This window comes from Mixophyes fleayi, chromosome 5 (assembly GCF_038048845.1).
Source record: "Mixophyes fleayi isolate aMixFle1 chromosome 5, aMixFle1.hap1, whole genome shotgun sequence".
NCBI lineage: Eukaryota > Metazoa > Chordata > Amphibia > Anura > Limnodynastidae > Mixophyes > Mixophyes fleayi.
This window is the reverse complement of record NC_134406.1, coordinates 115,698,953-115,723,329: the sequence shown is the minus strand read 5'-3', so window position 1 is coordinate 115,723,329 and position 24,377 is coordinate 115,698,953. Positions and strand designations below refer to the sequence as shown.

General features: G+C 42.0%; 1 protein-coding gene across 6 annotated transcripts in view; it reads right to left on the bottom strand.

The window, feature by feature from the left end:
- The window catches only part of CCDC127 (coiled-coil domain containing 127), a 68,206-nt gene that overhangs the window by 27,885 nt on the left and 15,944 nt on the right, over window positions 1-24,377 (bottom strand). For 3 of the 6 annotated variants that reach the window (XM_075212743.1, XM_075212740.1, XM_075212741.1), the window contains exons 2-3: window positions 16,512-16,648; window positions 15,665-15,786 (exon numbers count right to left, since the gene is read on the bottom strand). In XM_075212743.1, coding sequence (XP_075068844.1) covers window positions 15,665-15,776 — 112 coding nt within the window. In that variant the 5' untranslated portion in view covers window positions 15,777-15,786; window positions 16,512-16,648. Of the gene's footprint in view, window positions 1-15,664; window positions 15,787-16,511; window positions 16,649-18,465; window positions 18,576-24,377 lie in introns of those variants that run through there. The other 3 variants (XM_075212744.1, XM_075212738.1, XM_075212742.1) reach the window with 2 other exon arrangements.

Below are 24,377 nucleotides of genomic sequence, written 5' to 3'. Positions count from 1 at the left end.
CAGGGTCATCATAGAGCAGTGCACCGCCCTTAAAACTAGGGTGGCGTACTGCCGAAGAATACTGAGTTTAGGTGATGGTCCACTGACAGTGAGTGGAATGACCCGGCTTAGGTCTCTCTGAGCAAATAAAAGAATCTTACGAGCAGTACCCTATACCAACCTCCCTGGAGAACCTGATGCAGTTGGTAAATTAAGATTGATCGCAGGATCAAGGAGGAAAAGCAGAGAGAGATATGTCCGTCTCGTCTGGCTCTCCGCCTACCGCTTACTCTGCACCATCAGACCCCCCGGAGCCCTTGCAGTTAGGCGCCTACCATCTCTCTTCTGAAGAACGTTCCAGACGGCGCTCCCCGGGCCTTTGCATGTATTGTGGCAATAAGGACCATCTGCTTCTAGCTAGTCCCAACAAGCCGGGAAAAGACAGGCCTAGGTGTTCTTAGCCTAGAACAATCTGTAACTAGGTCTTCAGATAATATCTTTAAAAAATTCTGTTTTGGTTCCAGTTTCGGCTCACCTATGGTGCTCAGTCCTTTCATGTCTCAGCTTTTCTTGATAGCGGTGCAGCTGGTAATTTCCTGGACCTTGAGCTGGCTTGGACATTTGGCATTCCATCAATTAGCTGGAGTCTAGTTTTACTGTTTGTGAGTTGGATGGTAACCCCTTGACGAAGGGGAGGGGGGGGGCTGTAGGATCTTTGCCAGGAGTCCAAATATACAACTGAATGTAGGTATCCTACATCATGAGACCCTCTCATTCTACCTGATCTCGTGCCCTTCTGCTCTTGGGGCATCTATGGCTTCAGAGTCATAATCCCTTCGTTGACTGGAAGAAAGGGGAGATCATTCGCTAGAGTCCTCTGTGTTCCTCCTTCTGCTTGACTTTGCCAGTCCGAGCTCTACGGCCCACTCTGAATGCTCTTCCTGCTCTGTATTTTCTAAGAAAAAAAACAGTCCCAGGGATACGATTAATTGCACAATCATATTCCCGATGACGGGGAAAAGTATCTAAGTTGCCAAAAGGACGTGTTTATGCCCTTTCTGTGCCTGGGACTCAAGCTATGGAGCAGTATGTGGAAGAGAATCTCCTGAAGGGGTTCATATGACCTTTTGAATCTCCAGTAGGGGCCGAATGCTTCTTTGTAGCCAAGTAGAATGGCAGTTTGAGACTGTGCATTGACTTTCGCAGCTTGAACAGAATTACAGTCAAGAAAACGTATTTGCTTCCCCTGTACTTTTTGATCAACTCAGATCAGCTACAGTTTTCTTCAAAAATTATCTGCGGGGTGCCTATAATTTGGTAAGGATAATAGGAAATAAGTGGAAGAGAGCCTTTAATATCCACTCAGGGAATTATGAATACATTGTCAAGCCATTCAGATTCTGTAATGTCCCTGTAGTCTTTCAGGATCTCATCAAGCACATGCTGCAGGAATTCTTAGGCAAATTTGTTGTGGTGTAATTGGGTATCATTTTGATTTATTCACAATCTTCACAACGTTCAGCACTGTCAGCATGTCCGGGAGGTGTTCCAGAAACTTTGCAAACATCACTTATATGCAAAACTTGAAAAGTGTGAGTTCGAAGTTACCGGTGTGACCATCCTGGGTTATGTAATCTCCCCTAGGGGGCTCTCTATGGATCGTGACAAAGTCAAGGCAGTCCAAAACTTGGTACTTCCCACCAACTTAAAGGCCATACAGAGATTTCTTGGTTTTGCCAATTATTATAGGAGATTCGTTCACTCATACTCAACTTTAGTGGCACCAATTACTGCTCTCACTCGTAAGGGAGCTGACACTTAATTGTTAATTAGTCTCCAGTACCATTGTCAAGTTTTGCATCCCTAAAAAACGCTTTCTCTTCTGCTCCAGTCCTTAGGCATCCGAACACAGATTTACCTTTTATAATCGAAGTGGATGCTTCAGGTGTGGGTGCTGGTGCTATTCTTTCCCAAAAGGACCCGTGGAATCAAAGATTGCATTCTTGTGCGTATCTTTCCCAGAATTTTTTCCCGCCGAGATCAATTATGACATAGGCAACCCATGGGCTTTCGAAGAGTGACGACACTGGTTGGAAGGAGCAACTCATCTAATCACCAGCTACACTGATCATAAAAATGTTCAATACATCTAGGCCGCCAAGACCTTGAATCCCAGACAAGCCCGATGGGCCCTCTTTTACTCGTTTCAAGTTTATCATCACTTTTTGCCCAGGTTCTAAAAACATCAAAGCAGATGCATTGTCTCGAAGCTTCATGTCTTGCCATGCTCTGCCTCCTGATCCCCTACCCATCATTCCGCCTGCCTCTAACCATGCCGCTTTAACTCAAGGCCTTGGAGTTATACTGCGCCAATTTAAGAGGATTGCTCCTTCCCAAACTCCTACAGGCAATTTATTTGTTACTGTTCATCTCAGGAAAGCGGTGCTTGTGGAATGCCATGCCAAACTGGCAAGGTACCCAGGTATATATAGGACCATTGAAACACTTTCACATTGGGTTTAGTGGTCCACTTTGTCTTCTGATTTTAGGAATTATGTTCTTTCTTGCCAAGAATGTGCCAAAAGTAAATCTTCCAGAAGTCGCCCTTCAGGTCAGTTAGTACCTTTGCCTACTCCAGTTAAGCCATGGACATACCTTTTGATGGACTTCATTGTGGATCTTCAATGGTCCTCTGGCCACAATACCATTTGGGTGGTCGTGGATCGCTTCAGCAGGATGGCCAATTTTGTACCACTACCCAAGCTACTTGATGCTGGAACCCTGGCTTCATTATTCATTTAACATATTTTTCATTTACACTGTCTCCCTGAGGATATTGTCTCTGACAGAGGGTCTCAGTTTGTCGCTCTCTTTTGGAAATCCTTCTGCAATCTACTGGGAATAAAGATTAGCCTGCCACCTGCAGTCCAACGGTCAAACGGAAAGACCATCCAGTCCTTGGAACAGTTCCTGCGCTTGTATAATAATTGGTCCTCTCTACTGCCATGGGCTGAGTTCGTTTATAATAATTCTTGCATGCAAGAATTATCTTTTCTGCAACCTCGGATTCCACCCCAGAGCGAACTCACTTCTATTGTTACTCCTGTTTTTTATAGAATCCCTGCTACTGCTTCATGGCTCAAATCTATCTGGAAGAAAGTGCACTCTGCAGTACTTCAAGAATACTTCAGATCCAAATCTCTAGCTGATAGCCATCGTAGAGCGTGCATTTTAAAGAGAGTGATAAAGTTTGGCTTTCCACAAAGAACATCAAACTAAAGCAGCCTTCTAAAGAATTGGGACCCAGATTCATTGGACCTTTTACAATTATCAAAACAATCAATTCAGTGGCATTCAGACTTAAACTGCCTTCATCTTTAAAAATCCCGAACACTTGGGGGGCGTGGCCTGATAGCGAAGATGGCCAGTCAGGTTTCCTGAGTGTCCTGCTCGTCTCCTACGTTATACCTTGCTTAATTAAGCGGATTCTAACTTTAGTGGCCGCTAATTGCCAGCTGTAGACTGTGGCTGTTCTACATAATTATCTCCTGGAGCCATTTCTATACAGATCGGTTCTGGGGACCTGTAATCTCCTACTGTCGACTACGCCGGGGTTATTGGCGCAAACATCTCCCACCGAGGGAGACATACACTATAAAAAGATCCACCGCCCTATACCACTGTTTAAACACCCCCTGCTCTGATCTGTTATATCTGCTGGTGCCTCAGAGCTACAGGAGGAAGAACTGCCGGCAAGCAGCATGGATCCTGCACCATCAGCACTTTAGCCGGCATTCCCCATAAGCAGCCTGTCCTCACTTACCTGGAGCGATCGGAGAGGAGCTCTGCCCTGCATCGAGGTGGCTCCACCTCTTCTTCTGTTCCGCCAGCTGGACGTCGGAGCTCCATAGAGTAGGGCTCGGAGCTCCGCAGTTGCTCACAGCGGCACTATTGAACCACAGAAGCTGCAGCGAGACTTGTGGTTATCTTCATTACCGCCGGACGGCACCTGCAGTGTCCTCACAGTTTTCAACTATTTGGCCATCTCCTTTTCTCCTGGTATGTAATTTTTGTGCATTCTTGCGCTATCTTGTGGTCAAATATCATAACTACAAGCAAGATACTAATAACCTGCACTTGATACCACTAGGGATGTGCACCGGTGACTTTTGGTGTCTCGTGTTTTGGATTCGGATTTGTTTCGCAAAACACCTGCCGAAAGGTTTTGGTTCGGATTTAAGGTTTTGGATTCGGATTCTTTTTGAAAAAAGCATAAAAAGTTCAAAAATCAAGTTTTTGGGCTTATTTTCACTCCTATGCTATTATTAACCTAAATAACATTCAATAACAAGCATTTCCACTAATTTACAGTGTATTCTGAACACCTCACAATATAGTTATTAGTCCAAAACGTTACAACGAGGTATCTTTCTGGACTGCGTAGTGGAGTGGTCCCCACAATATAATAAGAAAACCATCAACTGGTCTTAATCGCACCAAAAAATGTACCTGGACTGCGTAGAGGAGTGGTCACCACAATATAATTTAAAAACCCTGAACTTGTATGAGTCGCACCAATAAATGTATCTGGGCTGCGTAGAGGAGTGGTCACCACAATATAAATTAAAAACCCTGAACTTGTATGATTCGCACAAATAAATGTATCTGGACTGCGTAGAGGAGTGGTCACCACAATATAAATTAAAAACCCTGAACTTGTATTATTCGCACCAATAAATGTATCTGGACTGCGTAGAGGAGTGGTCACCACAATATATATAATAAGAAAACCATCAACTGGTATGAATCGCACCAAAAAATGTACCTGGACTGCGTAGAGGAGTGGGTGACCACAATATAATTTAAAAACCCTGAACTTGTATGAATCGCACCAATAAATGTATCTGGACTGCGTAGAGGAGTGGTCACCACAATATATATAATAAGAAAACCATCAACTGGTATGAATCGCACCGAATAATGTACCTGGACTGCGTAGAGGAGTGGGTCACCACAATATAAATTAAAAACCATGAACTTGTATGAATCGCACCAATAAATGTATCTGGACTGCGTAGAGGAGTGGTCACCACAATATATTTAAAAGCCCTGAACTTGTATGATTCGCACCAATAAATGTATCTGGACTGCGTAGAGGAGTGGTCACCACAATATAATTTAAAAACCCTGAACTTGTATGAATCGCACCAATAAATGTATCTGGACTGCGTAGAGGAGTGGTCACCACAATATAATAGGAAAACCATCAACTGGTATGAATCGCACCGAATAATGTACCTGGACTGCGTAGAGGAGTGGGTCACCACAATATAATAGGAAAACCATCAACTGGTATGAATCGCACCAAAAAATGTACCTGGACTGCGTAGAGGAGTGGGTCACCACAATATAAATTAAAAACCCTGAACTTGTATGAATCGCACCAATAAATGTATCTGGACTGCGTAGAGGAGTGGTCCCTACAATATAATTAAAAAACCCTCCACAGGTCTGAATTCCAAAAAAAAAGGATCTGGACTGCGTAGTGGAGTGGCCCCGGTACCCAATTTGGTACCGGGGCCACAATACCTCCTCCAAACATGGTACAGAACATTCATCATTGAGATCCCATCAAGTATGTTAAAGACAGACAGGGTCGAAGTGTTATTGGTTGACTTTGTAAACCAAAAAACTGTCCCTGTTGCACATAGTCTTGCAATGAAGAGTGACTTTTTCATTTAAAGGCTCCATCTTTCAAGTGTAGTGTTTGTAAGTCATATTATACTTTAGGTAAAATTTGTTTAATTTGTTCCTCTTTATGGTAACTACTAATAGAACTAAAGTATTAAATAGAATTAAAGTATTAAATAGAGTGGTATAGAGTGGTAGTGTGATATAGAGTGGTCCCCACAATATAATAATAAAACCCTAAACTGGTCAGAATTCCACCAAACAAGTATCTGGACTGCGTAGTGGGGTGGCCCCGGTACCCAATTTGATACCGGGGCCACAATAAAATAAATACACCCTCATCTGGTCTGACTTCCACCAAACAAGTATCTGGACTGCGTAGTGGGGTGGCCCCGGTACACAATTTGATACCGGGGCCACAATACCTCCTCCAAGTTCCAAGTGTAGTGTTTATAACATCTTAACACTACACTAATTCTAGCACGTCAAAACCTCGTTTTAAATAATGACAGGGCATTTAATTTTTGATTTAATTTATTGAATTTGTTGGCATTTTCTTTTACTTTTTGAACATGGCAAACGACTGTTGAATGGTCACATAATGCCAAAAAAATAGTTGCAAGATGGAATTGTCCTTGGGCCCTCCCACCCACCCTTATGTTGTTGAAATAGGACATGCACACTTTAACAAACCAATCATTTCAGCGACAGGGCCTACCAAACAACTGTGGCTGAAATGATTGGTTTGTTTGGGCCCCACACCAAAAAAACAATTCATCTCTCCCTGTACAAACTAAACAGGCTCTACTGAGGAAAGATGTCGTCCTCATCCTCAACCTCTGATTCCTCTCCCCCTACAGTGTGTACTTCCTCCTCCTCACACATTATCAATTCGTCCCCGCTGGACTCCACAACCACATGTCCCTCTGTACTATCTGGAGGGCAGTGCTGTACTTCATTGAGGAATTGATTATTCATTTTTATAAACATCATTTTTTCAACGTTGTGAGGAAGCAACCTCCTTCTCCGCTCACTGACCAGGTTCCCCGCTGCACTAAAAACTCTTTCCGAGTACACACTGGAGGGGGGACAACTCAGGTAAAATAGAGCCAGTTTGTACAGGGGCTTCCAAACTGCCTTTTGGAGTTCTACCACGTCACTACCTCTAGTTAATTTAGATTGCAAGGCTTGTAAATACTTTGAAGATAAAAAAAGCAGGCTGCACAGACTGTGGAGCTAGAAAGTGAAATTAAATGGACCACGTTACTTTGGTGGCTATCTAATGGGATTTACCCAATACAGATCTTTGGAGATACCTGCAATTGAAACACTTAATATTCATCCCAGGGATTCGGGAGATGGCAGGAAGGACACTCACACAATTTGAAACCATATGAACAACTCCTCAACACCCAAAACATATCTTATCCGCTATTTATAGCATTTTAATTGAACATTTCTTCCATGCATTACCGAAATTTTCCAGCAATTAGGAACATAAGCTGGGAACTGTTATATTTGAACAAGATTGGAGTGACATATTCCGACGCACCCAATCCAGTTCTGTATGTCTGCGAGTGGTCGAAATACAAAATAAAGTGTTATCTCTGTGGTACCGGTGTCCCAGCCTCCTAGCTAAAATGTTCCTGGGAACTCCAGATCTGTGCTGGAGATGCCAATTGGCGCCGGGCGCTCCGCTACATATCTGGTGGGCATGCTCATCTCTCAGACCCTTCTGATATAGTTAGACTCCTTTCCAATGCAATAGTTGGTACCACTTTCCCAAATTGTCCAACTTATTGGCTTCTAAACAATACAAAAATGCCCATTTCCCAATATAAAAAGTCTACTGTGAAATACCTCAGCAACGCAGCAAAGGCTGTGATACTGGTCCACTGGAGATCGCCAACAGCCCCCTCTATCAAAGAATGGTTTGAACGCTTAGACTTTTACATGTCCATGGATGAATTGATTTAGTCCTCAGGCGATAAACATAGGGTATTCTATCTACTTTGGTCGAATGGATGAAATTCAAGGAAACGACATTGCACGCCCAAAGGAATAACTACAGTACAAGTACTACCCTCCCTACAAAAATCCTCCCCCTTCCCTTCTCCCCCATTCAAAAAAGTGGTTAGGCGACTACGTATCTTTTGATAAGTTTATTTGCAAAGCTTACAGCTCTGTCAGCGAAGCCTGGTTTTAAATATCTAAATGTTTCCTAATGAATAATACAGGTGCTGTTTGATATCTATATGCTGTTTAATTAAAAGATGGCTAAAGATAATACTCAATTGTATGTATAATACTGTTCAAAAATGTATAAGCTGTACCATTTTCAATAAAAATAGAATTAAAAAAAAAAAAACCCTGAACACATTCCATTGTTCTCTCTTGAAAAAAGTTGTCGCCCCTAGCAAGTCCAATTGGCATAGATCACACAGAACTCGGCCAGTCATTGTGTATGGGGAAACAAATTCAGTGTGGAAAAAATTCCAAGAAAGTGCAAAGACAGACTTATTTCTTAATACATTAGAAAGGCTACAGCCCGAAAGAACGATCATGGATGACGCGGAGGCGCCTCCAAGCTAATAAACTCATAAAGGAATTCTTTAGAAAGTTTCCCGAGAAACCAAGATGTCAGGGTGACTCAAGGGGGAAGTGTTTCCCCTGGCCGCCGCGACTCACTGCCCCAGGCTGTCACTTCCGCCTCCTCATCCCGGTTGCCTGGGCAACAGCTGGGATGCTCTCTCCCCACTGCTACCGTGCCGGGTGAGCTTTCAAACAAACCGCAGTTCTGTTAAAGTAATTAAAACCTCCTGAGGCTGATTAGTGCAGGTTGGGTTCCTGCATCCTCATTGGGCAGCATGACTTTTCAAGCCAGGGAGGGCTTAGCCTCCCTGACGGTTATAGCGTTTAGTTCCTGGCTGCTGACCTGCCTTATTCCTGACCATCGTTGCCTACTGTCATCACCTCCTATTTCCATGCTGCAGCATTAATCAAAAGCGTGCACTACATTGAGTTTAAGACCTGGGGACATCTAAGTACCTGTGAGCATATCAAGCTCTATGGGAAAGGCGGCTGCTATAGGTGAAGACCTCTGCTATTAGATCTGTAGGCTTAAGATAATTGCTGGTAGTTGTAACACCTCTGCAGAGGTATTGGCAAGGTAATTATCTAACGACACTTGGAGCGTGGACTTGCACTTAAGGGAGGTGAGGAGGTAGGTAGGTAGCCTCCATGGTCTAGAGGGAGAAGTCAGAGCAAAGTGGAACCAGGACCACAGAAGTGGAGTGTGGTCTGGCCAAGTAATTGGGAATATAGACAATGATTTTGAGTGTTGGAAGGACCATTTGTCAATCAGGATCAAGTTGATTCTAGATTAGGTATTGTGCACATGGGAATGGTAAGTAAAGTCTTTCTCTCGAAGAGCAAACACAAGCCATGTGTCATATAAATCATATTCTGCAATTAGTTTGCGAAATGAGAGTGGATGGCCACCAAGGTCAAAGGGTACAGTACCCTCGGGAAGATAGATCTTATCAAGTGGGGGGGTCCAATACGAAGTTAAAGTTTCCAATCAGTATGAGGTTACCCATTCGGATTTTCTGTACTTCTCAAAATACTGTCGTTAGAAAAGGTATTGGTCGGGAATTCGGTGCATATTGGGAAACCAATGTGACCGCTTTGTGGTCTAAATGACCGGTTAAGACTAAATATTGTACATTTGTCTTCCAATTTATGATGTAGTGTAAATTAAATATTAGATCTAAATAAGATAGTCACACCATTGTGTTTGAGTGGACTGTTGGCCAAGTAGCATATTGGGTAATGTTGATCTCTGAGGAGGGGGTGGGCTCTGAAGCAAAAATGAGTCTCTTGCAGTGCCACAACATCTGCCCTATGTTGGAAAAATGTTTTAAGTGCTAAGAGTCTTTTGTTTGGGGAATTAAGGCCCCAAACATTTGGAGAAAATAATTTAATTATAAGAGTGTCTGAGTATGGAGACCCCTATATGGGAACATTGGTAACCTCTATCATGGGGCTGAAAGGAAGACATATGGGTGGTTTCATTTAGTAGGAGAATATCTGATATGGGAACGGAAGGGGATAACGGGCAGGGACAATAGGAGGAAAGAAAGGAAAAAAAACTGAAATAACCCAGAAATCGGGTTAGCTTACTTGCCGCATTGGGATGGAAGCAGCAAAATATGTAATATGTGGGGGAGTGGAGCCTGTTCTAAAGGCGTCCCCCACCAATGTCTTGTATAAAGTTAGATCTATAATGATAGGTTTAAAATGGCAACCTGGACCGAAGAAAGGAGAGGAGGTGGATCTGAGATTCCCAACACAAATAAACATATCCTTGTTCAGATCCATACTGGGAAATTTGTCAGCACCTATTGTGTAGAGGATAGCTGAGTAACAGATCAATATAGAACTATGGAAAACAAACTGGTAAAAATATAAACTTTTACAATCTGAATCAGTGTGGGGATACCCGGAGGAGGGATCAGCCGAGACGTAAAGGCCGAGTTTGATGAGTGTGAGAGAGGCACTACCATACCGTGGAGCAATGTATCCCCGCCTCAAATATTATACCCACTCGACCAACTCTCCGCCGGAATCCCCACGGCATATCAACCTGTGTAAAAAAAAGGATATATAACATTGTAGAATTACCTATAATGACTTTTGTACTATTATAAACAAGAGGTTATCAACAGTGTACCAGATAGTACCAATAACGAAGGAACAGACCGGAGCATCTAGTCAGTTACACTGCAGTCCAATCGTCAATTCAAGCGTTCATGTACACGGGACAAACCTAGAGACTGCAGCTGGGGCTCTTACAGTAGGATCTGGTCTGGGCTGTTACCTGTAAACGAACAAGGATTAAGAAAAGTCACGTCTGGTTCAATATTGAGTCAGGAATGTCCCACAGTCGACCAGTCAGGTTGGATCCAAGCTTGAGGTTGACTGGAATTGGTGGGACAGATGATGTCCCAGCCTTTTAGCAGCTAAATGTGTCTTCTTCCGGGAAGTAAATGACATGTGTAGAGTTATTCCTTTGCATGATGAAATTTACCGGAAACCCCTAGCAGTAAGGAATGTCATTGTCCCGGAGTGCCACGATGACTGTGTGAAAGATCTCCTCTTTATAATTGTAGCCACAGAGAAATCTGGAAACAGTTGAAGGCCTGCAAGTATATCTGTGTTTTCCACGGCTCTAAACGATCATAGCAGTTGGTCTTCAATGTGGAAGAAATGCATCAGGAGGTGTTTCTGGGTGATGATCCCATAAACGCTCTTGGCTTAGGTAGGCGATGCACTCTGTTAATGAGGAGGTCACGTTCTAAGCCTGGAAGGAAGTCGTTTTCAAAAAAGGGCCAGAACATAAGAGTGTAAGCCAGCGTTAGTCCCAGAGTCTGGAATGTGTCTGATTTTCACATTGTTTCGCCTGGGGTGATCTTCCATATCTGCTATTTTGTCTTTGAGAGAGTACAACTCTTGGCGTATAGCATAATGGGCTAGGCACATTATGAGATGTTACAACCTCTCCCATTTTTTGATCCAGATTGTTTGTGAAGTCTCCGATTTCCTCTAGTTCGAGTTCGCAAATGGACGACCTCATAGTTGTGGTAAGTTCAGTATTAAGTGCAGCAAGCATTTTTTGCACCGTATCGACAATAAGAGGAATGAGGGGGTCGAGGTGTCAAAAAGGAGGAAAGAGACACTGCAAGTCCAGCGAGGCAGAGGCCCTGTGATCAACCGAAGTTAGACATTCTGGTAAGAGGGGAGCCTTCTTGTTTTTGCCTGACGCCAGCGACTTGAAATAGTTAACAGTAGGTATAGACTGGATACCTTCTCTGACCCGTCTTTAGAATCACCAGATGAGGGATAGATTTGACCAATAGAAGTATAGGTGCTGCAAAATGCTGTGTCCGGTTGCCGAGATTAAGCCAAGAATGATGTTAAGTAGACATGAGTGAGGTAAAGGAGGAAGCTTCTGTCATCATTAGGCCAGCACACTGTTTTTTGCTCAACCTGTGGGAGGTTCAGTTCCTGTGCTTAATGGGCTTTTGCTACTAGCTATGTGGCAGACCAAAGCAAATAGATTAGATAAAGTCAGGCGTCATCAAAAGAATTTCCATTCGGGTTCAGCTTTAATTGGCAAAACGTGTTTAAAGATATTGAGGGTGAAACAATGCAGCTTGGCCACTGGGGGGCAACGAAAACTCACAGAGATGTAAGTAATACACGATTTTATATATATATGGAAGATCTGAAGTGTTGAGACAGGTAAGACAGATTGCCAGGGTCTCCCAAAAGAGCTTAGTAGATAGAGAAGACATAGATCTAGTTTTGGTATATCCAATGAGGATCAGGGCAGTGTGTCTGCAAATCCTCAGGCGTCTGTCTTAACAACTAGTACAATCACCCTGCCTATATGAGACAGAGGTGTTGGTTGGAGACTGCAGCCGCAGTTACAGAGGTTAGATTGTGGTTTTTTTAGAGGGGAGCAGAGCCCAAAATATCTTACCAGATACAGTGTGGAGCCGGGTAATGCCGTAAGTGAAGTGGGGCAATGGCATCTAGCACTTCCAGTCCTGTTGATATGGAGAGGCTGCTTTCGAAATTTTTGTGCCCAGCTAATAGGGTTGCCATTCGGCAGTAGATAGGTAGGTCAGGGCGAGCAATTTGCGGGTATAAGACTCACCGGGGCCGCCGTCGGTCGCAGAAAGGGCTCACGTTACAGCCGCGCCATCCCACAGCCGCCCGCTAGATAAGGCAAGGGTTCAGAAACAGTATCAGTGTCAGGTGATGTGGAGTCCTCTCCTTCAGTAACATATTTGTGCCACGGATGCCATTTAATGATAGGAGAGGAAGCCAAAATTGAGTAGGATAATTCTGAAGTGTCTATATGGAAGCTAAACAGAAATTTAGATATTATTGTATGTAAGGAAGAAGATAGGGTTTTCCTTTTTTGGCTATGGCTGCTCAAGTCACGATAAGGATGTGGCCGAATACTAATGTAGCGTGTTTGGGGATTTTCTCAGAATAGTAGTGTAGAAGTGCTACCTCTGGTGAGGGGACAACATTGATATTATTGACTATATTTATCATGTTGGAAACAGCCTTCTAACAATGGTCGAATCCCTGGGCAATTTCAGAGAACGTGTATTATAGATCCCGTCTCATTACACTCACTCCAACAGAGTTTCGATTGGCTAGGCCACATCTTGTGAAGTCTGTCAGGGGTAATGTAAAGTATATTAAAAAGTTTGATCTGTATCTCTGTATGATTTAAACTGTTGGAGAAGCTGTGGGAGGTATTATACATATGTTCCCATTGGCTAGTTAAGAACATCATGTTCAAATCTTCTTCAATTGGGAAGTAGATTAGGGATGTATGAGAGTGAACTGTTGGTACCAAAAGGTAATGCCTCCTTTCGCATTGCCTTTAGTGAGTCTAGAGAATATGGGGTCTGGTGGTAGGGGGAGGGATCTTGAGCTTTAATAATTTCCGTGACCCAATGTTAGATTTAGGTTTGGATAGCGGTTGGTGAGAATTGAGTTTTATTTATTAATGTCATCTTTTTAATTGAGCATAGTATTTAGCAAATAGGTTGGCTATCTCTGCTGAGTTCACATTTGAAGTGCTGTGGGGTAAATTTATTTGCAAAAGTCAGGTTAATACGCGAGTATGAGACACACAACACACACACACACACACACACACACACACACACACACACACGCAATTCCTTTACCCAGGTGCACTTACTCTCCAGATGTCATGAGGGTCAAATTCAGCGAATGGTCTAGTTTTGGAGGGACATGTCTTAACAATTTTAGGGTCTGGGACTAACTTAAAATCCTCAATGATGTTTAAATTGCACTTATTAACCTTTTGCATTTCCTCACAGATGTCCCTTAGAAATTTTCCACATATTTGGTGCATACAATAAGACAATATGTTTTTGAGTAGGCGGATTACTGCCATTTTTATCATCTATTTTAGATTTGGGAACAAAGGATGTTCTCGCATTGATAAGTATTTCAACACCATTGCTTTTAAGAGGTGTGTTTGCCGTATAGCAGATAGTATATCTAAGGTCTTTAAAAAGATTTTGAGCTTGTGACAACAAGTGTGTTTCCTGAACCCCTACTAAGTCTGCCTGATGTTTATGGAAGGTAGTGATGGTGAGCCTACATTAAATGTTAGCACACCTGCTCGCAATTTACTTGCATTTGGATGCATTGCAATAGTGGTGTGGTTTTCCATTGAATAGATGCCACATCTTCTCCAAAACACCCTTTAGATTTCCCCATATGCCATTCAAACCCTCTACTAGAACAGAAATGCCCCTCAGAAACCCAAAATGCCCACTCAACAAAGACATCCCATATGACCTTTAGAATCATATTTACACCACTTAGACCCTCCCTCTCAAAATTCCCATTTTCCTCATACTGCATACAAAAAACTCCTTTAAAACATCCACTTACTGGGAGTTCCAGTGACCACCCACTACAAATCTAATGACTAACAACACGCTACTAAAAATTCCTTAGCTTGCTTTAATTAAGTAATGTAAGCAGGAATCACACAGTTATCTTCTGCGGAGGAAGGAGGGAAACCATGTGGTGCAGATTGCACATCCCTCCTCCTTTGAGCTTAGGTGTGCTGCTGGCATTGCATGACCTTTCTGCATTGTGCGGAAGAGGTCTCGTGATGCAGAAGTGGCCATATGCAGTTGGCTACTCTGAGCAAAGAATAAGAGTAAGTTCAGTCTTATAGTCTGGTTCATGAGCCACTGAGCCTTACCCGCGGTCCAAACTGTTATTCAATAAGAGCTGGAACCTCGGGTGAAATTTGGCAGTGCATAAAGCAGAGAAAAGGAGCTGGTTGGACAGGGCATAAAGCAGAGATAAGGACTGGAGAGGCATAAACCATAAACAAGTAAGAAGCTAGGAGCTGCAGAAGAAGGCTTGGTCAGCAGCCTGCTGCCCATCACTGGATCAGAACATTAATGCACACACAGGCTCACAGTGGCTATCCTCCAAACACATTTGCAAACATGCCTGATAAAGACCACATCAATTTCTATTGAAAACCATAAGATCATGCTAATTTTGAGAGCTACACATGTTGCAATATCAAGCTATTTGTATGTGGCCAGTTTAAGGTATACTGTTTTGTGACAATTTGGTTTTCGAAAGATTACACTAAGGCACTCCCTAGAAAATACACTACATACAGACTATATTTCATTAAACATTTATCCGCAGAACTGTGTTAAAAGTGGCACCAGGCACAGTGTTTCATGTGACGTGGATTTTCACATACTGAAGATCTATTTTACAGGTCATGCAATTTTTGTTTACATTCCTTTCTGTCCCAATTGCGCCTCATGGGGGGAAATAGAATGAGAGGAAGCATCTGAATCACATAAGCAGGTGCACCAATCCACACAGTGTGTTTCTGCACATCAACTCTTAAAAGCTGTCACTCATACTGTCTGCTTATCTAGAGATGCACCTTCCTCCTAACATGGTCCTCTGCTGTAGAGTCAGTTAACTGTAAATACGCCAGTTATTTAAAGTATATTATTCAGTTCAGTTATACACAGCTTTTGCCATATAATGTCAAATAGTGGCTTCACTTTTCTCTTTAAGATTTTGTAACTCGAGTCCAAGCTGTCACCTTATTTGTTCTGCTAAATCTTTTATAAAGTGTATGTATGCACTAGTGGAGGAAGCCATTGTATGGCTTGTACCAATATTCAGAAGAATGAATACTACCTACTAGTAAATTGGTACACTGACTCCACTTTGTGTAGCCCACAGGTACACAATAACAGCTTCTTTTTATACTGCATATGCCTATCCCAACAATCAATTCTGCACTATACATGCAACCACTACATAGTGACACTACTTATGCAATATATGTATATATTGTAACACAAACATACGATATACTTACGAAAAGCAGCCAATCCCAGCATTGGTACCAGTAAAGCATAATTCCATTTACTCCCTTCACCATCTCCATTTGGACGGATGTTCCAGTGGGGCGGTTCATTTAAATTATTCATTGGTATGCTCCTTAAATAGACAAATAGCGAAACATAATTATATATAAAATAACAATTGCAGATAACGAATTAGATCATTGCTGTGAAGTTTAGTATAGTAAACAATACATAAGTTAGGACAAAGCAACACACTACTGAAGTGTGCATCTATGAATCCAACTTTTTCTGTTGGGCAGATGTACATAGACTTATACTATAACACAGATCAACTAACAGTAGATTTACTGGAAATGATAATTCAATTATATTGTTGTTTGAAACACCAAATATTTTAATAAATTACGTGACATTGCATGCATAACAGTAATAAATAGAATTGTATCCAGAACACAGAATGAAAGTAGTAATACTGTGAAATTATCAATACACTTAACAAGAAAATGCAATAATTGCTCAATTAAGTGAATATAGTCCTCTATAGGTTTACAATATGATCCCGTTTTCTTGTTGACCTATGCTATGTATATAGTATAATCTTATTCGATACTACAAACTCTGATAGTTTATTATTTTCAACCTTGTGACACACAACAAATTTTCAATTGTGTGGTAATACTGTCAGAATAACAATTTTAATTGAGTGGTGCGCAAATAATGTTCACATTACATTTGCTGCATTATATTTAATCAGTTATTGAAATAATTCAATAATTCACAATTATATATTTTAATCAAATATTTTGCCCCAATGAGAGGTCTATAAGAATTTAATATGAACAAATAGACAATATTTACCTGTTAATTTTGTTTCCTCGAAAGACTCACAGGCAGCCCTAACCAATGGGTTAACATCCTATTCATAAGTGAAGATCATCCAAGGCTATATAATAGAACTCCTCCTCTTCCCCAATGTCTTTGACTGACTTCTCAAGCTGAAAAATATAGCAAGGATGGCAATATTAGAGCTGCCATGTCCTTTGAGGAAAATTGACAGTTAAATATAATTTGCCCATTTCTTCAGACTACCTAGCAGCCCTAACCAATGGGATGTACCCAAACAATAACAACAGAGTGGGCCAATAAACCGTGACACCATAACAAGTGCAAAAATTAAAATATTTATTGATCTCAAATTTGAAGAATACTCCTTCCAGACTGAGCTGCAATTACTGGTATCACATCCAGCATATTATGTCTTGTAAAGTTGTGGATTGTAGACCATCCTGACTCTTTACAAATTTCTTTTGTGATACTTGTGCTCTTTGATCCCAATAAGTTGGCATTGCCCTTGTTGACTGTGCCTTTATAATTTTAGGCACCTCCAGTCCTTTCCCTTTACAAGCCTGTATTATGATCTCACATATCCATCTTGTAAGAGTATACTTTGATGGAGCATGTCCTTGTCATGCTCCAAAAGGTAACATAAATAGTTGATCAGCTTTCCTCAGTCGCTTTGTTCTCTGCAGATAAGTGGAGAATGCTCTTAGCACATCTAACATGAAAATGCTTCTACTTCTCCAATGTAACCTCTTTTTTTAAATGAAAGTCAGATACTACTTTAGGCAAATAATTAATTGTCCTTAGTATCATTCTATCAGGAAAAACATTTACAATTGGTTGACTGCACCATGATGCATGTGTTTCTCCTACTTATCTCGCAGACATATCTGCCACTAAAAACAACTTTAAGGGTAAGCCATTTAAGATGAACCTCTTACAAAGGCTCATATGGGTTTGTCTATAATGAATCCAAAATTATATTAAAGATTCCATGGTGTTACAAATGGCCTGATATATAGCCAAATCCTCCTGACTACCCTGAAATTTTTTTTTATTAGTTCCTCCAATGTTATTTTCGTATCCAGAAAAAAACTTAATGCTAAAACTTGAACTTTTAGAGTTTTCAGAGCCAGGCCCTTATTTAAGCCATCCTGTAAAAAAAATCTACAACTAACCAATTATCTAGGTGTATTGATTCCTTTGGCGTTGGAGCTTGAAGAAACAATGGATAAACCTCAAATTGAAAGGGCGCACAGAATAGGCCAGGAGAGAGAGGGGGATAGGCCTAGACCATGTCCAGTCATAGCCAGATTCCTGGACTATAGAGCAAAAGAATCAATACTTGGGGCATATAGAAAACGGGGGTCACTGATTATTAAAGTAACACAAATTTTAATCTTTCAAGATTTCTCAGTCATAGTGTCACAAAAACGAAAAGAGTTTTCAGCGGTATGTAAACACTTAATAGACAGCAATAAGCGTTTTGCTCTACTATTCCCGGCCAGACTTAGGGTTGTGGAAAATGGAAAAACCCTGTTCTTTGAAGACCCAGCAGAGGCTTCTTACACAAGCCACCGTCACAAGGGGCACCAGCTGGAGACAGTGCCCCCCTATCGCCGAGATAATATATTCATTATTATTCTAGATATATGGCCACTCTAATGAGTATTGTGCCTGTTCTACGTTAAAAGGTTGTATTCTGTATCAATATACTATTTACATTTCTTCTCGTTATGCTTATGAGTAACAAAGTTATTGAAACGTTCATATCTCTTAGGATGAATCGCGACTACATGTCCGGGATTTATCCTAGCTTGTTAATGGAAAAAGGGAAAAATAGAAAATGGTGGATGAAGAGTGTTCAGATAATAATGCTATTATTTTTTCAACATGTGCAAAGATTCTTGATTTGAAATTGTGTGCGAGGTGCAGTGGAGACCAGAATCCATTTGAGTGGCTGGGGATGTACCTGCTTCCTATCACCTTAAGATTACATCAAGAAAGAATGCAGTCCGCGAGTAACCAATCCCCGGATGGGGGGGGGGGGCGAGCTGACCATGCCATCTACTCATTCTGACATTACTTCTCATCCCGCTCCACCCTTGATATCACATGGAATGTAGGTGGTTTAAACACTCCTATAAAGCGAAAAATGGTTACAACACATCTTAAACGCCATAGTCCTGATATAATTTTTTTGCAGGAAACGCATTGAAAATTGGGAGATGATTCTAGCCTTAAGTATTCTTGGATTGCTGAATGTATATCAGCCCCATACAGGGGGGTGGCCATGTTGTTAGGGAGGAATGTGTCATACACCATCTCGGATAGTGTAGTTGACCCAAATGGCAGATACATACTACTAGATTTCCAGATCCACGACTACGCTCTTAAACATTTACGCCCCTAATGTGAATCCAAAAAATAAATTTCCACTTCATAGCCCAATTTATTGCCTCAAGAGAAACGTCAAATTTAATAGTGGGGGGGGTGACTGTAACGTGGTAGATGATCCAAATATGGACAAAAATCCTGTTCCCCAGAACCTCAGATCTGAACTGTGGACCCAGATTTCTACCCTAAAAATGACACATGGTCTTACGGACTCATGGAGACTGTTAAACCCCTCAGATAAATCCTTCACAACTCATTTTCCAGGCTTGATTATATATTACTGGCAAATTCTTTAATAACTGAGGTTATCAAGACTGATATTGGTTCTATACTTATATCTGTTCATGCCCCTGTATTAGTATCGCTCTGCCTCCCCTTGGAGGGACAACAGAATTTTACTTGGCGATTCCCATGCTACTTATATATACATCAGAAAACTTTAAACAGCATCTCAAATATCATTGGCTGGAATACCAAGAAAACAACATTGAATATTTTGACAATCCTGTATTATTCTAGGAGGCATCTAAGGAGGTTTTGCGGGGGAATATAATAGCATACATGGCCAACAGGAAAAAAGAATCAAATTAAACTTATCAATCCCTTATACAAACAATGCAAACCCAATATAATGCTTATCTTTCTTATCCCAAAAATACGACATTTGCTATCTACAAACAGGCGAAGCAAACATTAGAAAATTTCCTACTGGCCCAGGCCCAGTCCAGAATAGATTAGACAAAAAATAGATACTATAGATGGGGCAATAGAGCTGGCAGACTCTTGGCAAACCTCTCAAAGCCTTTTAGACGCAGAAGTGGCTATTAAAACGTCAGATTCCATGTTACCTCTTACTAAATCTAAAGAAATAGCAGGGGCTTTCTTAAAATATTACCAGACACTCTATACAGCTACTCCACCTAATAACCCACTTTTAAATGGGCTACTACAAGAAGCTAATTTGCCCAAATTGTCTCCTAAACGACAAGATCTATTAAATACTGAGATCTCCTCTCAAGAGATCTCAGATTTGAAGCTTCATAAATCCCCTGGCCCTGACGGATATTCAGGTGAATATTATAAATTTCTAAAAGTAGAAATAGTCCCGACTCTGTTAGAGCTCTACCGGACAATTCACCGTCACCGTCCTCAATACCCATCCTTTAGTCAGGCATATACTATTCTAATTCCAATGCCAAATAAGGACCCTATGTTGATGTCCTCATATCGCCCAATTACATTATTAAAACCTGGATTATAAAATACTCTCCCGCATAATGGCTAAACGCCTCCAAACTATACTGCCTTCTTTGTTGACCTCACATCAGTTAGGCTTTGTCCATGGACGCCACTCGTGCGTGGTATTCACACTGCAATAGCCTCAATAATTGCCTCTTCCCAAAATCCCAGCTCCCCTAATATGCTTTAGTCTGGATGCATTCGACACAGCATCTTGGTCATTTTTAACAACTGTATTGAACAGGAGGGAATTTGGCCCAGACTTCATAGCAATGATAGACTATTTTTATGATACTCCATCAACATCCTTAATTATCAATACATTACTGGGAGACTCACTGGTGATGACAAAGAGGTACTCGACAGGGATGCCCGTTGTCCCCACTGTTTAATTTATCGTTAGACCCAATGCTGAGAATAATTCAGCAATGGCCCCAGTTGAAGGGCATCTCTATTGGCACAGAATGTACAAAAATCACAGCATTTGCTGAAAATATTTTACTTCATATTTCAATTCCAGAGTCGTGCTTGAGCTCATTAATGGAGAAAATTGGGGAAATAGGATCAGTATCAGGATTTGAAGTAAACCTTGAAAAGTCAACGGATATTTTCTTGATTAGAGGTCCAGCAGAACCTCCATGGGCCCAGCCCCTTAGGTTACAATGGGCGGATAAGTCAATACTACTTGGGGGTCCAACTCCCGAAGAACATGGCCACTCTCTACAATCTCAATATTAGCAAAGCCATAACTGATATGCAAAAGGAACTGGATGGTTGGGAAAGACTCAATGTCTCTTACTTGGGCAGGGCAAACCTCCTGAAGATGATATTGTTTTCTCGATTATTGTACCAGTTACAAACATTACCACCCCTTCCAACACAAAATCTAGGATCAGTCTTATTAAACTCCAACAACCCAAGACAAATGGGGGTATAAATTTCCCTGACATAGTTCAATACAGTCATGCAGCTCATCTGCGCTATCTGAAGGATTGGTTAATGGATCAGAGCATCTACGCTAAAATCTAGCAGTAGAAAAACAATTTATCTCCGATACCTATTTAAAGGCCTTTCTTCATTTGCACGATCAGGAATTACCTTCCCATACTCTTAAAAATCCCCTTGTTCTTTCTGTTAGGAAGATTTGGCATATATTACGACAATCTTCATCTTAATCCTTATAAATCCATACATTTACCGTTTGTCAAAAACCCTGCATTCCAGGATGGCATGGCGGTTCGCCCCTTCATTGTGTGGGAGAGGGAGGGACTGCAGACAGTTGGACAATTATTGGACAAGACTAGGAGAAAGCCACTTTGCCACGTTGGGGCGCTGGAATTATTCCCCTTTTTCTGTCCATGTGGTCTTTCTTTTATTCTGGCCCAGCATTATGCCCAAGAGGTGATCTCACTCTTTACAGCAGTTGATGGGGATAACCCTCTTGATACTTTATTATTAACTTCTCCTTCCAAGAGAGGAGCAATTTCATCGAATTAAGCTTTTCTGAGAACTATAATACATCACATTAAAATTAATTAGGGCTTGAGTGGGTGGTTACGATACTTCCCTCAAAGTTCCCAAAACAGATGTTGTTGAGGAAATTGGTTACTTTGATAAAATTCTTTTCAGCCTCCACGTATGCAGAAATGTTCCTCAACATATTTTATAGAGGCTACCTCTCACCACATCGTCGAAATATCATTGGTCTTTCAGCTGATTCTAGGTGCCCCAAATGTGGTGAGCTCCAAGCGGATTTATATCATTGTCTGTGGGCTTGTCCTGTGATTAAGGCCTTCTGGACCCGGGTATGGAGATTTGCGACTGCAGAATTAGTAAATTACCTGCCACTTACTCCTGATTAGGCAATTTTTGGGCATTCTGCCTCCTGATACATGAACTTCCGCAGGGGGAAGAAGGTTACTTATGGCAATATCTGCAGGGGCTAGGAAGTCGGTCCTTGATATGTGGGTCCAGAATTCCCCCCCAATGCTCGATTTGCTTAAGAAAAAGATGTACTTTCTCCTAAGGATGGATTGGCTGGAGGCATCTCTCCAGAAGAGTAATTTAACTCACAAGTTTTTTTGAAACTTGGGAAAGCTATATCAATATCCTACCCATCCAGTTGCGATTACAGCTCCATGATTTCTTTTCTCAGAAGTTATGGTTTGAAACTAGAGTATTCCTTCAAGACCCTCCAATCTTAATATAGGACAATAGAGCAGGTTTATCCTCTCTTTCTGGTCTCTCCGCACGTTGTTTTTCTGGCAGTAATTAGATATGGGTTGGAGAAAATGGAGTGCTCTGTTTGCTCCCATCATTGGAGGATGATGGTATGGTTGTTATCATTGTTACTATTATTATTATCCTTATAGTATTTTCTAAAATTATAAAGTCAATAATGTGAAGAACCCATAACCTACCTACGTTGGGAACATGTCTTTTTGAGAAAGCCCTAACACCTTTTGCTACTTAATTTTCTAATGTCTAGATAAAATTGCAGCCTAAGTTTTTTCCTGTGATCCCATCTTTTGAGTGTTCTCATGTGCCATCTTGCCCATGGCATCTTGCTCATATGTCATCTGCCGGCAGTTTGGCCCCGCCCCTTCCTCCCACACGGCCAGCATGGGTGTTATGCAGGAGGTAGCAGAAGAAGGTAAGAATGTGTGTGTGTGTGTGTGTGTGTGTGTATATATGTATGTATGTGTGTGAGTCTGTGTTTGTCTGTGTATGTGACAGCTTACATGTCTGTGTGTTTGATCCTGTGTGTGTTTGTGCTTATCTGTGTATATGACATTTTACATGTCTGTGTGTTTGTGTATGTGTCTGTGCTTATCTGTGTATATGACAGTTTACATGTCTGTGTGTTTGACCCGGTGTGTATTTGCAGCCACGCCCCTACACATGATGGATGGGCCCACTGGTATCGTAGCGTGGAAACCCCCCCTCCTCGAATCCTGCGTTTGCCCCTGAGTCATTATTTGGATCATTGAGTCCAGCCTGTGTCCAAACAGCAAGGATCCCCTCACACTGCAGTTAGGAACCCCTCTAGCCAATACAGCAAAACCCGCAGTCTGCTCCGAAAGTCTGGTGTTTACTGTAGTGGTGGGGACAGAGTTACCGAGGCAGTAGACTAGGCAGTGCTGGAGGAAATCAGGTGAGACACCGAGTGGATGGTGTCAAGACTGATTTATCACTCGTTGCCACTGGAATAAATATAGGAACAGATAATAGAGAAGTCCCCTGCTACACAGCAACTTCTGTACCGATGCTTGTCTGGAAAGGAACCGAACTTGCAGTGATAGGTAAAGATTATGAAACTGAACATAGGCAGTTGCCAAGGGTAACTACAACCCACAGTACCAGTGAGAGTCCGGAGATATAGGGGTAACAGTTCTTAGGTGGTTGCCAGGGGTAACACACAGTGATATATGTAAACAGTCAAAAGTACCTGTGGCAAGGTTGAGTCCGGAGCCAGAGGAAGATTTTAGAAATCTAAGCGCAGAGATGCTTTAGGGGCTGTGTCTCCGTATAAGGTTAGGATGAGCAGAGGAGCTGCAGATCACACCGGAGCCATGCCTGGGAGCACGACTTTACCGGGGTCCAGGAGATAGCTGACTGGAACTTGTCAGTAGATAGTTGAATAGTCAGGAACAGAATTAGGTCTGGTACATGGGATATCAACACAGGAGAAGTCAAAGCAGAGCCGAGTCGATGCACAGGGAATTCCAATAAAGAGTAGACAGGAACGAAAACGGTCTGGTACACGGGGATACACTAAGTCGGCAGGAAACAACAGGAACAGGTAACAGGGCAAACACAAGGGAGCAGATCACTTTGGTAAATGTATTACCGGCAATCCTGCCGAGGATTAGCCAGCTATTTAAGGAGAGCAGAACCAATAGGCTGCAAGTGATAATGAGAAGCCAGGTGGGTGGAGTAAGAGAAACAGGCTGGCCAGGTGAGACATTACATAAGAAATGACAGCATGATTGAGGGCAGCTTCTGACAGAGAACAGACCCTATTGACCCTATCTAAGACCTATCTGTCAGGAGCCGCGGCGGCCTCGGGCACTGCCGCGACTCACTTCCTGCCTTAGTGAACATCCCGGCCGTCTCCATGACGACCGGGGCGTCACTTCCGGTTACTCGGGCCCGACCGTTGACGCCGAGTGCAGCAAGCGTTGCGCCCCAGCAAGTGAGGCAGCTGGGCGCATGCGCTAAGATAGGAGGCTGACATTAATTAGCCCG